Here is an 18,534-nt window from a genome sequence, read left to right as displayed (position 1 = left end):
TCTGCAGCATGAACTAAAATGTTGCTTAGGAGGGGTAGAGTGACGGGGTGATACTTAGACTGTAAGTGTCCAGGAGGCCCCCAAATTGACACTTGCTGAGAGCCCCCAAAATGCTAACAACGGCCCTGCAAATCAGTGTGCTTAGGAGCAGTTTCAGAGTAATCCAGCCATAAAGGAAAGCAATGACACACTTGCCCATGCTATAGATAGTAATTAAATAAAACAAAAGAAACAAGATAACAAAACAGCCAGCAAACAGCTCTGAAAAAGTTAACAGTGTTTAGATGCTTAAAAAATGGCAGCAATGAACTACTGCTACTAAAGCTGCACTATGGCCCCAGAACTTAGTAAAACAAATTGTTTTAGTTAAAGAAAAAATAATGCATTTACAGTAAAATGCTTCAAAAATAGTTACAGTAGCATAAATAGCACCATACAATTAAGTGCAATACATTTTTTTAAATTCCCCATTGTAGATATACTCAGAAAATCACCAATTTTAGATTTAAAATGTCTCCAAACCAGTGCACTAAGGCACAGCTTCAGAATAGTCAACCCAAAAGTGTATTGTATAGAATATCTAGAAATACTTATATAGCTGATGTTATTTACCAATTTGTTTGATTGTCTCTGCACAGTGGCATTATGCAGCATTTGTTAATCAGTTACTTGGTACCAGTTACGACACTGTTTTACATTATTACAAGTAATTTCAAGCCATATACATGTACATGAGTACATGTTCAATATTTTTATCTTTGTTGAGGATCCTATAAAGTATAATGCAATTCAGGATCTGATTTTATTTATTTATTTTGTCACATGAGACTACATTATAAGTGTCTCAAAGTAAGAACTTGTTCTATACAGAACATATATCATTGACTTAATTATATAATTCAGCAGAACACTTTTATACTGTTTTAGTCTGCAAAACTTTAATCATCTGCTTTCATCTGTAATTAACTTGAAACTTTACTTATGCAAGAATTCAGACTGCTGTTGCTACTAACAGTAGTAGGAACTGGGCTACAGACTTCTAATCCACCATCTAATTTTTCACGTAAATGAAATGTTATTTCTGACCAGGGATTCTCTCCATTCCTGGGTAGTCTTTTTCTTGGAACGTCTAAAATACACACTGACTTGAAATCTTCAGGGACCTTAATACGGTCTGGTAGAGAACTTGGAAATAACTTATTCTTCAGCACTTCAAACGGTAAGAGTGGTAAAGGAGAAGCTCTTCCACCAGAAACTGTTCTGACCTTTGGGTTCCCCAGCTTGTCCTTTGAAAGGAGTAAGAAATCCTTGAAGTCATGATCTCTGAGGTAGTCTTCACCATCCATTCCAGGTTGGATGACTGTAGGTCTGTAAATAGATGTAACAGGAGGTGCACAAGGATTCACACTTATGTTCCACGGCTGCTTATAGGCTTGAGTTGGTATTTCATCCTCTGACATATGACTTTTAGGTTGTTCAGTTGATGCACATTCACAGCTTTTATCAGCTGCAATTTTATTAATTCTATCCTTTTTATGTTTTTGATCCCTTGTTATTTTGCATTCTCTCTGTGAAACTGAAGATTCAGCTTGTAATGTGGTTTCAACTGTGTCTTTTTCAAAGTTCTGTATAACCTTTTTTGTTTTTTGCTTTTTTTCAACTGTGTGAAATGTATTTAGCTTGTTTGGAAGACATCCCCTGCTTGAGAGTTTCTTCTTCTTACATAATGGAGCCTTCTTTAACTTTTCTGGCAAGTTCTTTCCATCAATCCAATCAGAGAAGGCCAACTGGCCAAAGAAATCATTGTCTGCCTGCAATCAAGCAAGAAAATGGTGACTAGAATCTCTGCAGTGATTGCAGCAAAATACTGTTTCACTTATTTGTTATTTAGTGTGGTGCTTCATTCTGAAATCATTAGAAAGTCTATTTAACGGATTTAAGTACATAAGAGTAGGCTAGTAAATGATAATGCATCTGAGACATAATTCAGGAACATGGATGAAACAAGTGTGGACCTTACCTGAATGAAAATGAACTCTACTCAGTAAAATGGTTTTATATGAATTATAATGAATCTGCAAAAAATAACAGTGAGATAATATGGCAATAATGTAGTTGAATTCAATAATATCAGCAAGACAAAGCCAAGATGAATGGCAAATAGAGCATAATTTGCAGAGTTATGTCCTAAGAGGCTATGGGATTTTATACAGGGTCACTACCAGCCAATCTCCATGACTTTAAATTGCAAGAGGTCCTATACCCACATTACTCGTCAACCATTATCTTAAAGGAATCCAGAATTTTAGGTGGTAAACTTGGGAAACTATATATAAGAGGGAAAGCAGGGGCTTTGGATCCTATGGCAATAAATTAAACAGTAATATATATCCCAACCCATGAAATCTGCTATTCTTGTTTATAAAAAATATAGCAGTTGCTGAAGGGTTGCAGGTAGAAGTATATGCATAAAATCAACAAGCCTCAGTGACAAACTACTTTTTTAATAGACACCGAATGAAAGATGAGTTAAAGCAAATCTCCAGGCTACTGCTTGCCAGTTAGAATGGGTCTATATGTAGTAGATTTCAGTTTGACTCTCACAGCTTCTGTTAACATACTGTGTAACTCAGAGCAAACAGTTTTAAAAAGATCAAAGGTCCTAGATCACCAGTGAAAATGCATGTATTCAACAGTTTGTATCCAGATGTACATACCCACATCCCTCCAAAGTTCATTGGAAGAGTTTGCTGATCTCAGTAATGTAAAAGCTTGCAATAATTCATTGTCAAGATGAGGAGGGGGAGTCCTATTGGAACAGACAGGTTTACTGGTGCTTGTGATTTTACCAGGGATGGCATGTGCTGTGTTGCTAGATTAATTTGATTGAGCAACTATGGAAAATTGTACTATTTTAAACAGCTACACTTTTCATCACAACATTATATTTAATAACAGAGTAAATATAAAAAGTGTTCCCACGTATGCAGTTAGTCTCATTTTTCACTTCGACAATAAAGCTTTCCTGCTCTTACACAGTGTTTCTTGTTTTCACAACATAAGATCTGCAAATGATTAAAGGGGCTCACCTCCTCTGTCTGAAGATTGCCATTTAGTTATGGTTTGTATTTTTAAGCAGACATCTCTTGGCAAGCAAACAATGAAGGGGAAAGCCATTGACAACTACAAGCAAGTCTTTATGGAGACCTTATATTTTCCGGTCTCATGCTGCTCTGTTGTATGAATATATTTCTAACATTTGCTTTTTTTGTGAATTTCTGTAGTACTAAAACATTTTATCATGTAGTAGTTCCAAACTATACTGATGATTTTAATCATGTTTTCAGTGTTTTAGCTGTTATGAACTGGGAAAACTAAAACAGACTACCAACACTAACAAATCAGCATTTATAATGTTTGGAATACAACACAATACAAGCTAATACCACATCACTGAAGTTGTAGAAGTGGATTAGATTCCTGAACCAAGTGTTTCTGATGACATCTGACTTGCTGATGTGCAGTGGGTCTATCAGTCTGGATTGGGGAGAATACTTAACAGTCTGTAGGATACCGAGTATTGTGACAGGGACTTGAAAAGGTACACAAGGACATATTGTTTAGGCCTAGTATCTTTTTAGTAAAATATCCTTGTGGTATTTCAATTGCTGCATGAGTCTGGAAAGATACATGCCAAAGAGGGCATTATATTCAATGATTGGCCTAATGAGGGATGCATAGAGAGGGACAATGACATCTGTACACCTATTCGCAATCCCATTGTTTATAAGCTGTGCAATATAGAAGAACTTTCTTACAACAGCGGACACATGTTGGTTAAAAGTTAGGTCACTGTCCAGATAAGTTCCCAAATCCAAAATAACTTGATCAACTCTGAGGGATGTATTGTCAAATGTGTTAATTCTATGGAGTAGACTGCCAACAGGATACAATGATATATTTTTTGACAGTTAGTTTCAGTCCATGATTCTGGCACCAGTTAAATTACTCAGTCCAGTTCTATTCCAGAACCAACCTTACTGATATCATGTATGATGGGACAGTGACTTTCATATCACTGTAATTTACTTTTACAGCTATGTACTTAAGCAAACTGTTGACAATCACCATGGCTTATGCTTTGCCCTGTGTAATTCATTCTTGGAGTGACTATTACCCACAAGATCATTTCTACCTCTGTTTAATCCTACAGCTACCCTTCTGAGTATGCATGTTGTCTCTAGATTTCTCCACTAAAATACAACTGTGTATTTTTTGCATGAATCCATATCTGACACCAGGCTGCTGTTGTTCTCAGTCATCACTGCTGACATTTGACATAGCTATGCCAAACAGCACTGGAAGAGCAATGCACTTTGTGACGCAGTATTTAGAGATGTTTTTCAGATGTATCAAATGATGAAGATAGGAACCCCTTGAGAGGGCCATGTAGTTTGAAATCTGTTACGATCTTAACTCACTCGCTCCAATGAAGCTCTGGAAGTTTGCACTGTAACTTCCAATGGGCGGAGCCTAAGCCTTCTGACAGAATCAAATTATGTCCTTACATTTTAAACAAATGTTCATATCTCTGGAGCCACACGGATTATGAAAGAAATAGAAATGTCAACCTCTTCAGCACAAACTGTTTTTATAGTGGTAGTATTCTTTAGGTTCTAGGTCTTAAACAGAATTTTATATGTCACAGTAAACACAGTAACTATTAAATTTGTAATATTTTGTAAACAATTTAAAATATGTCAGCAACCAGCAGCATTTTATTCATCTAGCCAACAGCTTTCATTTGAGGTTAAGGAGTTCAATGATACTTAGTTGTTGAGATACTTAGAAAAATGTGAAAATTATATCTATATAAATAATGACCATAAAAACAACAGTTAATATATATTTACCTGCACAAGACAGAGACCAAATATTAATGCAGTTGAGTTTACTATTGTATAAGCTTTAAGATGAAATCTTTTAAAACCTTGTTCATAGCATGGTTTTGGAATTATTAATGCAAATATGAACAAGCAATATTTGATACCTGGAGGAGTCAAAGGAGTAACTGCAGAAGCTCACAGATCAGGTTAAATAGTTGACAAGTATCTGTATTTAACACTGTACTAAAAGGAATCTTATTATTTTGTGTGAGACTGTCCTAGTGTATGTGTGACTGTGTGTGTGTGTGTGTGTGTTTGCGTGTGTCTATGAGATTGTCCTGGTGTCTGTGTGACTTTGTGTATGTGTGTGTGTGTGTGTATGCGAGTCTCTGCAGGTGTCTGTACAACAGTTGTACATGGATTAATGTTTCAAGTAGAGAACTTTTGCTGCAGGTGACTGTTGCATGTTTCTTTTTATTGATAGTTAGCTTCATAAAGCTATCACAGCAACAGTGCAGTGCTATGAGCCCTCCAGAGACAACTTTTCTGAATAATACCCTGACTCACAAAAGAACATAGAAAAATGTGTAAAATAACCCAAAAACTATACTTCAGCAGTGAAAGTGGCACCCACTAACATAAACTCACAGATGCATGCTAGCTATAAACCATGTATGTGTTAGTGGTTAAACAGGTTCACCCACTGCAGGCTTTGCCTGACCACTGAGGCTTTGAACGCGTAGGAAGGCCACATCATCTGAGAGGAAAACACTGTACTCTCCACACACACAAACAAGTTGCATTGCTAAAATATATTGCAGCAGCTCTCTGAGGCTCTTTAATATTTGTGGTCAAAGTTTCATTGCAAAATATTGCATCATCAACATCTAAAATGTACTTGCTAATGCCTTTGATTGGAAACACAAAGTAAGAGTGACATTTTAACACTCTGCACTCTACCAGTGAATGCTATTGTGTGTGTGTTTGTGTGTGTGTGTGTGTGTGTGTGTGTGTGTGTGTATATATATATATATATATATATATATATATATATATATATATTTAACTTATACGGAGTTAAATCTAATTTACCTTAGTTTTTTTACGTGATTTTTCAACATTGTTTTAGCTTACTGCATCAGAGTGGCTCTAACCATTAGGGAGTATTTTTATTTCACTTCAGAGGAGAAATACAAAGTACATTTTTCATACACTGACATCAATGATGTCATACAGTAAACTTTAACCTTGGTGGTGTTCCCATAGTAAAAATGTATGTTGCGTCCATGGACTTTAATGGGCATACCACCGCACATGTGCAAAGGTGCCCAATTAAAGTGTATGAACACATTACCCCAAGGGTAACTTCATGATAGGAAGAACTAAATGTATTTGGGTCATGGTTTAATAAAAAAAATTACAAAGCCTTTTATTAAAAAGCAGTCCAAATTAATCAGTACAGACAAGTGAAAAAAATGCATCATGGTATTTGAATCATCAATGTATTTACTAACATAGGAAAATCATTTTAAATGTCTTATTTTTCAGTTTCTCAAGTTTCCTCTGTCACAATTTTGGGTATGTTTATGCTATCTTTGTATTGACATTTTTAAGTTGTCTGTTAATTTTACCTACATAATTGTCAACTATATCATTAATATTTTAGCATGTGCTATTATCTAATGGGCCAAGATAGTGACTGAAAACAGTTACTGGACCAGCTCACTTAACAGCTTAACAAATTATAAACAAATTACCAGATTCAATGTTTAGGTTATCGAACACCTAAACATCGAATTGGTAATATCGAAACTAAAAACCACGAACAGTGTAGGGAAAGACTTCCATTGGCCGCAAAAACAAAAAACAATCTTTAAACCCAAACCAAGTGGGGGGCTTCGCACCCTACACCCCCCTAACTAAATATACCAACTCTGAGATCGCTCTACAGTAGACAAAATGGCAAAATCCAGCTAATGGCCAAGGGAATTATTTCCCTGCATTTAATTGGCCGTTCGCATTTTTTGCTTTCGATATTACCAGTTTGATGTTTAGGTGTTCGATAACCTAAACATTCGATCTGGTAATATAGACCCCACTATATAGGTGCCATACGTTTGAAGAGATGTTACAATAAGGTTCTGTCAGCCTAAGTTGGTGGCATCTCAAGGGGAGGTTAAAAATCCAACAGAAATTGGAGAGCAGACAGCATATTTTAATAACTTAAATGCATAGTCTAGTAAATATATGCACACTAAAATGAATCCTGAAAATATTATCTGCATGATCCACAACAACTATGCACCACTGTAAAAAAAATACCCTTAGGACACATTTTTCAATAATCAGCATATCTCCCTACCTCTTAGAGCAAGAAATATGGACGGAGTCATAAATAAATGGGGGGACAAAAGTCCACAAATTGGGACAGTTTTTATATATTACTTACAAACTTAGAAAGTTGATAGAATAACAGGTTTTGCATTAACATGAATTTTCTGAAGGGTGTGAAGTCTGAAACTCAAATGTCTGTCATTATTTTCTAACTTCAGCCTTTAATGATTTGCCACTAATTTGCCGGAAAACCAACATTTTATGAAAAACGGACTAAAAATATGAGGCAAAAATCTGGACATTCTGGGAAAATCTGTACAGTTAAGAGGTATGATAAACAGTCAAGAAATCAATTACAATATGAAAAAAAAATAACCAAAAAATAATCATTTACCACCATCAGTTTTTCATTTCTCATCTCCCTCATCCCACAAATTCTACTTCTTTATGCTTTTTCTCTCTGTTAACTCGTCAGATTGCTGTATTCATAAGCATTTCCATGTTTTTTTTTACTTTTTCTTTTGTCATTCTTTATTACTCAGTACCACTGTCAATCTTCTTCATTACTCTTACATGCATGCTAGAATTATCTATTTTTTTCTCTCTGTATCTGTATGTTTTTATATTAGCAGTCAAATCATTTGCAGTCCATATACAGTGTTTATATTTCCTGTACTTCTTTTTGTCACAATTCTTTTCCTGCACATCCTCCTCAAAAATGCTAACTCTTTTAAAGCACAAAGCTATACGTTCTAAGTTATTTGTTGTCTTGTTCACAGCTGTGTACTTTGCATAACCTTTCTTCTTTGGATTCCTGTATATTTGAGGAATGATATTTAAGTGAATTCTGCCTGTGTGGAAAAAAAAAAAACACTGAAAAACATCTTCAGCAAAAAACAAACATGACCTGTATTGCCAAGCTCCTTTACTTCCCATGTGGTGGAAGACCCCCATACTCCTATCCTGTATATACCAACTCCACAGCTGCACAACAGTGGAAAAAATGCAGCCTCAGTGATGGTTAGAAGTGGTTTGCAATGCTTCTTCACACAAACAGAATTTATTTCAATATCATTTAGTATATTGACTAGTTCTCTCTTCTTTAAAGTATATTTTATTTTTTTTTCTTTAATTAATAATTTTCATGACCCATCCTAAACCAAAGTGCCACACACTTGACCCTTTTCTAATATTCCTCCTTCTTTTTAATAATGCTTTTTTCTTTTTTTATGAATATTTATTCAATACATCTTCCAAAAATTTGCCACACTACCTCTCTATACAAACCGTCTTACTCCTATACTCTGAATACATTTAATTTTCCACGTTTCTGTCTTCTTAAACACTTCTTACATGACATCACTAGACCATTCATTATTTCTCATTTCTTCTACCATGGTTTGTTTTTCTCATCCTTCATCTTTACACCTGATCTTACAAATAAAGTAGCAAAACAGATGCTGGAATAGACCACATTAATCTCTTTATTTTGTGACTTGTACAATGTTTACATTTTTGTGTGTTAGTCTTGTAGAAAAAAATCACTTTGAAATGCCCACAATTTGTTTTCCTTCCCTCTGGTATTGTTTATGTTTCTGCCATATACTGGTAGAAATATATGAATCTGTACATCCTACTCCCAAGAGTACTGATTTTAAGAAATATGTTTTAAATAATAGTGTATAATGATTTCACAGCCTCATAATCATATTTAAATTCTGTACTACATTTCTCCTTCTTTCTGTAGCTGAATTAAACTTACCAAAATCAGTCTTTGCAACCTTAAAATTACTTATTTGCAATCCCAGCTTTTATAATTTTCCCATCATCTTACTCAGAATTAAGTCCGTACTGTCCATGGTATCTGCCATGATTACTAAATCATCCATACACATCACAGTTTAGAAAAAAAATAATCCCTTTCACTTCATATTCAAACTTATATTTTGTCTTTGTTTTTTTCCTTCTCTATTTTATTAGTAAATAACTGAAAGAAAAAATAAAGAAATAGATATGGTTTTAAAGAGAATCTCTACTTTATTCCTCTGTTCAAATCAACTTCATATCCTATCTACCCATTCATCACTGGTCATGCTGTTGACTCTGTACTCACATACCTAACCTGTTTCTTAAACCTGATTGCTTTGTTATATTGTATTGAAACTTTTTCTATAATTCCATATCTCACTCTGTCACAATCTTTATCTTTACTTACACCTAATACTAATGAAATAAAAATGCAGGAAACCAGCTTTATCTCATAACCCACAAGAATAGTAAATAAAATAAATTGCACAGTCTAAAAGAAGAACAAAAATGCTTTAATGGAGTAAATCAAACAGGGAACAATCAGTGGCAATACTTGCATTAAGCTTTGCCTACCAACAAAATAAAACTGATCTAAAAATAACTGAATTAAAGTAGGTGTAATTCATATACTTGAGTCCCAGCTGCTCACAGACCAGTCTCACAGCATAGAACATTCTCTGACAGATCACATAAGCTACTGCATGTGTTGAAACTCACATATGTGTTTGGGTAAGGTGCGGCAGCCCTGTGGGGAGGAAATCTTTTTTAAAGTAAACTTTGTATTTAACCAAAAACTGCCTAACTCAACATAAATAACAATTAATCAACTCTTTCTTTATACAACAAATCAACAAGATTAATAACAATTGGTCTCACAAACCCGTAACTATTTAAATGATAAGTTTCTCAACTATGTGAAAATACTTAGTTTGAATATGAGGTGATCTAGGCAAATGACATCTATATATAGAATTATGATACCAAACAGTCAGTATAAATTGTCTATGAAACAGTCTCAAAGTTCTTGAGGGAAAGTCTTCAATTCACTCTTGAATAATTTCCCACAATTTTGTATTCTTAAAATGTTTAATCTACTTAATTAAAGTGCCTGCAGCTGACAGCACTTCTGTTTTTTTCTCTATTTGGTTATATAGACAAACTGGTTGAACACCCCCCCCCCCCCCCCACACACACACACACACGCGTGGTACAGGGAACAAATCAGACATTCTAACTGTGACAGCAGTCTATATTAATTTTAACTGGTGGGCACTCTGAGAATTTTTAAAGAATGATCTTGAGTGTCAAAGTGGTTAGATGAACTTAAGTAAAACAATAAGATGCCTAAAATTAAAACCACATGCAAGAAGGCAAATGCTGGGGCTGCACTATCTGCAAGGGGAATTGCACAGTGAGTTTAAGTAAAGAAAAAATATAACTAAAGGCAGCTAATTATGGTTACAACTCAGATGTCAGCTCCATGGTGCTGATAGAGCTCTAACTGTGACTCAGGAGATCCAGGTTCAAGCAGCATATTCAATCATTGAAGGAATAGCTCTGGAGAGCTGTGTCCCTACTCTTCTTCTAAGGACAGGACTTATTCTCCAAAGTAGTGATGTTCCCCAAGTTTGTGTTCCTCTACAAAAATAAAATCTTTCCACTGGCAACAACATGTCTTCTTCCCAGTTCTTGCCTTCTGTGAAGGAATAAATGGGCAATATAAGGAGGGATGGCAGGGCTAATAGACAAAAAAATGAGTAAACACAAAGCATGTTTGGATAATATGAGCATATAAAATGTGTTAAAAGTGTCCTCCTTTCTACATATTTATCAATGTTTATTCATTCCAGCCTTAAGAATGTACGAGAATTGATTCTGTCATGGTTGTGACAGCCTTAAACTTTGTATGAACTGAGTTAGTTTTTTGTTAGAAGGGTATACAAGAATTCATGACTGTACATACGGTTGAATATCTCTGTACTGAAATATCCCATATCATGATACTGCTTTAATAAATAATGTGTTTGCATCCAGAAATGTTGACAGTCTTTATAATGAACTGCATGAATTAGAGAATAACTAAATTTCCATTTCAGCTGGTGCCGAGACTTGGATTTCTAACCAGGGTTTATATCTGCTTGGTTGATATAATTGAAGCCTATAGCAGGGATCTCTTCAGCACCCATCTCAGTAAGTTCTTTTAATTTGCACTTTGTTTTTGAGTTCCGGTGATGTTACTGCAGTTTTAGATTATGTGCATTATTTATTGTATTAGTGAATGCATTCTGTTGCTAGGCTAATATTTACAATTGTTAAGTCTAAATACAGCATATGCAGTGTAAATTGACCAGGAGGGGCCCGGCAACAAGGCTGAAATAGTTTTCAGTCTGAAATAATGAGATTCAGTCCAGATGAAATAACAGGGAGGGACCCTATATTGAGTGTGTGTGTGTGTGTGTGTGTGTGTGTGTGTGTGTGTGTGTGTGTGTGTGTGTGTGAGAGATGTGTATGAGTGTCAGTGTGTGTTTCCTGTAGTAATAGTACTAGAAGAAAAAAAAAGGTGAAATAAACTGAGTGTGACAGGCAGTAAAACTACTAAACCATCAGCTGGTTCTGCAGCTCGTTACAGTATCATAGTATCATAAATATGGGGTAAATTCCTGTCAGTATATAAAAGATTGCCATAAACTGACTAAATCAATCCCAGAGTTATGTTAACTTTGACAGAACTAAAATACTGAACCTGAGAACACAACTGGAGAAAAAGGGTAAAAAGATAAAATCTGATCAATGGAGTTGTTATGATTGGTATATAGACACTTTCAAGTGGGAAAAGGAATCCATAGTAAAAGGGTAAAAAGATGCAAATAAAAAATTGTTGCAACAAGTTAAAAGTACAGTAAAAGCATGTAACACTACTCCTTTAAACCCAATTTCCAAGGATCAGGTGGTGACTCTTGATATTGTAGGTGAAAGGAAGGAATCTTTGGGAGAAGATGATCAGCTTCCCTTCTTCCCTTGTCACCCATCTCGACTGGTCACGTTCCAGTCCGTGATCCACACATCTACACAACGAGTGATATCTTAGGAAAATAGGACATTAAAAGAGCAGCAAGGTAAAAAGTACATCACACTCATTTAAAGGCAAGACCGGCAGCAGAAGAAGGGAAAAAGGTAGAACCCTTATACCTCCTCATACAGTTACCACATCGTGATGGCATTATGGCATTAGTCCACTGACATTGGACACTCGCTGGTTTACATACTACAGTTAAAACCTTCCCACAAATAAAGCAATCCCCACAAAAATGCAAAGAATTGAGCATTGTTATTCAAATATATGAGCCAAACTTGGCAGATTTAAGGCAACTATTAAAAGCTATAGTTCCTCCTGATATATATGAAAAATTAAAGGAAAAGGCCAGACTGGCCCCAGATCAGAACCCTGATTATTTGACTACTAGAGGGAGAAATGCATTAGCTGAAATGGAGGATAAGCTCTTAAAAGAAATTCTAGAAATATGTGCAGTTAAACCAAATTGGAAGAAAATTACTGCATGTAAACAAAGTAAGGGAGAAACACCAGGTGACTACTTTGGGAGACTTAGGGAAGTATTTTCCACACATTCTGGTATTGTGGATCCAACTGTAAATGTTAAGACAGCTTTAAACTCTGCCTTTGTGCATAGATTGTTACCAAGTATACAGGCATTAATAAAACAACACACTGTAATGTGGCAAGAAGAGGAGATAGACAAGTTAAGAAAATATGCAGAGCATTATATAGATCAAGTGGACAAACAGCTAAGAGATGCAAAAGAAAAGCTTATGCAATTCCAAATACAGAGTTTTGAAAGAAGGGGCAGAGGCAGAGGTAGGCAGGCTACAGGAAGAGCAACTAATCTTCAAAAAAATCAAGCCGGGAGGGGGGGCTTGCCACAATTGTGGAGAAATGTGACATTCGAACACAAAATGTGCTAATCAGTAACAGCAACAGCAAACACAGCAGTGGCAAAACCAAAATCTTTCCAATGTTTCCTTACCACCCCACCCCAGAGTGGCAGGAAATGTCAGGTGGCACTTACTGACAATACTTGGGGGATGAGAATGAGGTAAGCATATAAGAGTTAATGCAAGTACATCAAGAAGGACCTTATATTAAGATAAAAGGAAGGCAAAAAGATGTTCTCTTTCTGACTGGTACTTGTGTGACCCGGTCTGTATTGAAAATAGGTGATTAGGATAATATTCCAATATTATCTGAAAAGGAAAGGTATCAACTGTGGGTGTAACTAACACTCCAACTATTTTTCCTGTGTGCACACCTATTCCGGTCTCTTTAGGACCAATTGAAAGTAAGCATGCTTTCTTGTTAAGTATTTTAGCTCTACCACACTTAACGGGTGGAGACCTACTTTGCAAATTAGGATGTGCTATTGTTTGTACTGCAGATAGAGTTTATTTAGATTTACTGGCTGAATCTGAAGAAGAAGTAATTGCTGTACTTAATGTTATTGAAGATGGAAAGGGAAAGCAATGTACTAATGCAGACAACAAAGTGATATGACAGGTTCCTGACATTCTGAGGACAAGACATTCTAATGAGGTAGAATTATTAAAATCAGCTGCACAAGTAAAAATATGTGTTGATCCCACTAAACCACTTCCTCACATAGCACAATACCCTTTAATGCCAGAAGCAGAACAAGGAATCAAACTTGTAACTGAACCTTTACTACAGCAAGGAATTATAGCAAAAACACGTAGCTGCTGTAATACTCCTATTCTTCTAGTTAAAAAGCCAAGCAGAGACATGTATAGGTTTGTACAGGATTTAAGAGCAGTTAATCAAATTGTTATCCATTCATACCCTATAGTGCCAAATTCTGCTTACCATACTGAGTTGCATTCTGCCTTTTTTGTAGTAGATTAATGTTCAGCTTTCTCTTCCATTCCTGTTCACCTTGATACCCAATATTTATTTGCTTTTAAATATAGAGGAACTCAACACATCTGGCTGTGAATGCCACAGGAGTTTGTTGACAGTCCTTCAATCTTTTCACAAATTTTAAAGCAGAACCTTGAAGAAGTTTGATTCCCGTACAAATCTGTACTAGTACAATATGTAGATATAGCTTCAGATTAATTAACACATTGCCAACAGGACGGATACTATCATAGGATCATAGGAAGTTACTAGGCTAATGGCCCTAGGGCCCTTACAAGCCTAGCCAAGATCTGCCCTTGTTTCCATGATCAGCACCTATTGCCCCTGAACCACTGGGTGTATACATTTACTGACTGAATTAACAAAAAAAGGGACATAAAGTATCAAAGGAAAAACTTTAATTGTGGTCACCTAAGTTAAATATTTAGGGCACTTGATATTGCATGGTAAAATACATCTTTTGCCTTCATGTGTTGAAGCTATTACAAAAGTACCCCACTCAGTTACTCAAAAACAGCTGCAAGCCTTCATAGGTTTTGCTGGATACTGCAGACAATGGGTACCAAGTTTTACAGATTGCTAAACCTTTGACTGATCTGCTCAAGCAAGATACACAAGAACTGTTGCCCTGTGGATAAAAGGAAGAAAGTGCTTTTACCTTCCTAAAACAAGCCCTTGCTACAGCTACAGCCTTAGGACTCCAGATTACAAAAAGCCCATCACTCTTTACTGTCACAAAAAGGGAGGATATGCTGCAGCAGGGTTACTAATTCAAAAACACTGTGAAGCATTTAGACCTACTGGATACTACAGCTCATTCTTACATCCAATGCCTACAGGATTATCGAGCTTCCTGCAGGTGACAGCACCAGCTGCACTGACGGTAGAACAATCTACGGTATTAGTCCTAGGACAAAAACATACAGTTGCAGTTCCCCATGCGGTATCCACAATGTCACTAAAATCCAAAACAGCATGTTTCGGCTGCTAGGTTAACCAAGTATGAGCTGTTACTTATTTCAATCCCTTCAGTCACTATTCAGCAGTGCCAGGTATTGAACCCTGCATCTCTTATACTTTTGGCAGAAGATGGCGTACCGTATGACTGTATAATTGTGAGTAACCATGTGCTTTCTCCTAGACCTGACTTAAAGGATATCCCATTGGACAATGCAAAAATGGAACTGTTTGTGGAAAGATCATATAGAAGAGAAAAACATGGAAACCACTGCAGGAATTGCCATATGCACTTAAGCAGCTGAACTTATTGCATTAACAAAAGCATATAACATAGCTTAAAAATAACGTTGTGAGCATTTATACTGATAGTCTGTGGGTTCAGAGTAGCCCATGACTTTGGGGAATTGTGGAGAAAGAGGATTTTTAACATCAGTAGGTACTAAAATACCAAATTGAAAGTTTGTAACAGATTAAGTAGATGCTTTACGGTTACCAAAAAGTTTAAAAGTGCAAGTTCATATACAGGGAGACAATGTCACTGTGAAAGGTAACTGGTTAGCAGATTATACAGCCAAGCAAGCTGCTGGTTTGGATGTAACTAGGAATGTTGTTCTTATTGTACAAGAAAAATCCACAAAATCTGATGACCCTTGTAAGTTTAATAATTTGATTATTTTGCAGAATGAAGCTCCAGAGGCTGAGAAAAGCAGGTAGATCAGTGTGGATTGAAAAAAATATGCTGGTTTATTGTACAGACACCTGTTGGCAGGGTGGTAGGACCTCTGGCCTTACTTTCCTGGTCAGTAAGGGCCTATCACTTACCAAATCATACTGGTAAGCATGGACTTCTTAATCTTATCCAGTGTGATTGGTTTGTCCCTCTCTCTCAGTCTCTAGTTAGCCATTATGTAAATAATTGTGAAAGCTGCTTGTCATATAACATAGCATTGCCTGTAAAGACTAAGCTTTCTGCTCTACCCCCACCTTGGGGGACTTCTGTAAATATTCAAATGGATTTTATACAAATGAAGAAATGTGCTACATTTTCATATATTTTAGTTGTCTGTGTTTTTCTGCATGGGTGGAAGCGTATCCATGTGCTAAGTGTGATGCTGAGACACTAGTCAAGAAATTGCTAAAAGAACTTATTCCTAGGTTCAGAATTCCACACACTATTAATTCAGACAAGGATACTTATTTTGCTGCTGGAATTGTTAAAACACTGTGCTATTTGTTTAAAATATCAATGCAGTTACACTGCCCCCACAATCCTCAGTCATTTGGCCTTGTTGAAAGGTCTAACCAGATGCTTAAAACTAGAATTAGCAAAATTTGCAATGAAAATGGACTTTAGTGACCAGACACTTTGCCTCTTGCTTTGATAAGTATGCAAGGAACTGTAAACGCTACCCATAAGCTAAGTCCACATGAAATTCTTATTGGCCGTCTCATGAGAATGACACCTTCCCCACCAGTGAGAAACTGTGAACAGGTATTTACTGCTGAAGCTTTGTTGAACTAATGCTCAAAACTTGTTTCTATCTTACAAACATTTCATAAGAAAATGTGAGAAGCCCTTCCACAACCTGGTGCAGCTCCCTCTAACAACCTGCAACCTGGAGACTGGGTTTACATAAAGGTATTCCATCATAAATCTTCTTTCGAGCCATGGTAGGAGGCCTTAGCTCACCTTCCTAACTACTTATACAGCAGTAAAGTGTGCTAGAATACTGAACTGGTCCACACTTCGCAACCTGCTTGAAATCGATCCAGCCCAATTATGATGGCATCACACCTCCTTCTGATGATGTCACTAAGTCTCCTCCTTTTTCTGCTTCCAACTGACATGAGGGAAAATCCATTTATTTGAATGTTGCACCAATATGCTAATCATCTGAATGTTACAAAGTGCTGGGTGCATGGATTTCTGTCCCATGATGCCAAGGGGGCATTCCAGTATTACCTGTTCCTATCTGACAGACTGATTTTGAGATGCAATTTGAAAAGGACAATCAAACCTGGCATAATATCATGGATTGGACTAAGAAATATATTACCAATTTGCCATTTCGACAAGAAGTGATACTTGTTACGCCAGAAACAGAATTGTGCAAGTGGGTTATGGCAATTGTAATTACACTCGCAATGAAACTCTGATGTTAGCAATTAACCTAAAAAACATATGACTGGGGGAAAGGCATGGGAATGCTGGACAATCATTATTTTATCCGCGGAGATCATGCCTACCTCTGGTTACCAAGATACTGGTCTAGTTGTTGTTATATGAGGAAGATGACTCTATTTTCCATTTCTTTACTACTCCAACTGGAAGAATGGGAAATAAAAGAACTATATACCCAGCTGGGTAAGCAGTAGCTTTCTTTTTTCCTCAGTATGTCATACTGCATTCCATGAATGAAGTGACTCTGTTGACTCTTATATTAGCTGAAATGGCTATCAAAACATATCCACATGGTAAACAGGGAACTGACTGAGGTTCGAACCAAAGAACTACAAGACCAAACAGCTCTTGACCACGTACTGGCCTTGAAGGGCAGAGTTTGCTATTTGATCATAAAAAAGTGCTGTACTTTTGTTTTGGACTTTCATGATGAGCAAGAGAAGGTGGCTGACTTTATAGAACAATTGGCCATTAATTTAACTAAATATGACTCTGGTTGGATCTTGTTTGGGTGGTTGGGTGGTATATTTGGAAATATTGGTACTAGTATAATGCAAAGTCTGATTACCTTTGTCATAATTGTACCTTTCATATCTCATGCATACTCTGTTACTAAAAATCTAGTAATACATTGCTTTGTGAGTAAACGTACACATTGTGGTTGTTATACCTGGACAATAACATCCTTGAGGTTATATGTTTGATGACCAAAATAATGACAATACAGTTCAAAATGATTTGGGATTATGATGCTTTACAGCATAAAGGAGGGGAGGACTGTAGTGGACTGTCTGTATTTCTGAACATTTTAGTTTAAACTGCTGCAGTGCTTTACATGTAATTCCTGTAACAAAGATCAGCTTGACCCTTTTTGCACTTTAGCAAGCAGATTGTAAATGTTTTCTTCTAACCATGCAGACATAAGGTTAACACATCCTGTTCTTTGCATGACATATCTCTGAGATAAGCCTCTTTTAAACACATAAAGCATGTCTGGATATGAACATATAAAATTTGTTAAAACTGTCCTCTTTTCTACATATTTATCAATGTTTATTCATTCCATCCTTGGGGATCTATATGAGTGGATTTTGTTGTATTTGTGACAGCCTTAAACTTTGTATGAACTGAATTAAGTTTTTTATGTTAAAAAAGTATAAAAGACTTCATGACTGTGCATATAGTTGAATTTTCTGTACTGAGATATTCCATATCATAATACTGTTTTATTAAATAATGTGTTTCCATCCAGAAACTTTGACAGTCTTTATCTTGGACTTAATGGCTGTATGATTTAGAGAATAAATAAATTTCCATTTCAAGACAAACAGCCTATGAGATTTCTTGTAGCATTAAATTTTGTCTTGATAGTACCTGAGCTGCCTGTGAACATTCAGAATATGAAGAATTTTGTA

General features: G+C 36.1%; 1 protein-coding gene across 2 annotated transcripts in view; it reads right to left on the bottom strand.

The window, feature by feature from the left end:
• Positions 1 to 795: 795 nt before the first annotated feature.
• The window catches only part of LOC122795754 (ankyrin repeat domain-containing protein 53-like), a 397,950-nt gene continuing 380,211 nt past the window's right edge, over positions 796 to 18,534 (bottom strand). For both annotated transcript variants that reach the window (XM_044064067.1, XM_044064068.1), the window contains exon 6: positions 796 to 1,811. In XM_044064067.1, the coding sequence (XP_043920002.1) occupies positions 963 to 1,811 (849 nt within the window). In that variant the 3' untranslated portion in view covers positions 796 to 962. The remainder of the gene's footprint in view (positions 1,812 to 18,534) is intronic.

This window comes from Protopterus annectens, chromosome 2.part2 (genome assembly GCF_019279795.1).
Source record: "Protopterus annectens isolate FY-2018-M chromosome 2.part2, PAN1.0, whole genome shotgun sequence".
Classification (NCBI taxonomy): Eukaryota; Metazoa; Chordata; order Ceratodontiformes; family Protopteridae; genus Protopterus; species Protopterus annectens.
Note: the sequence above shows the minus strand (reverse complement) of the source record. Positions and strands in the feature narration are given on the sequence as shown.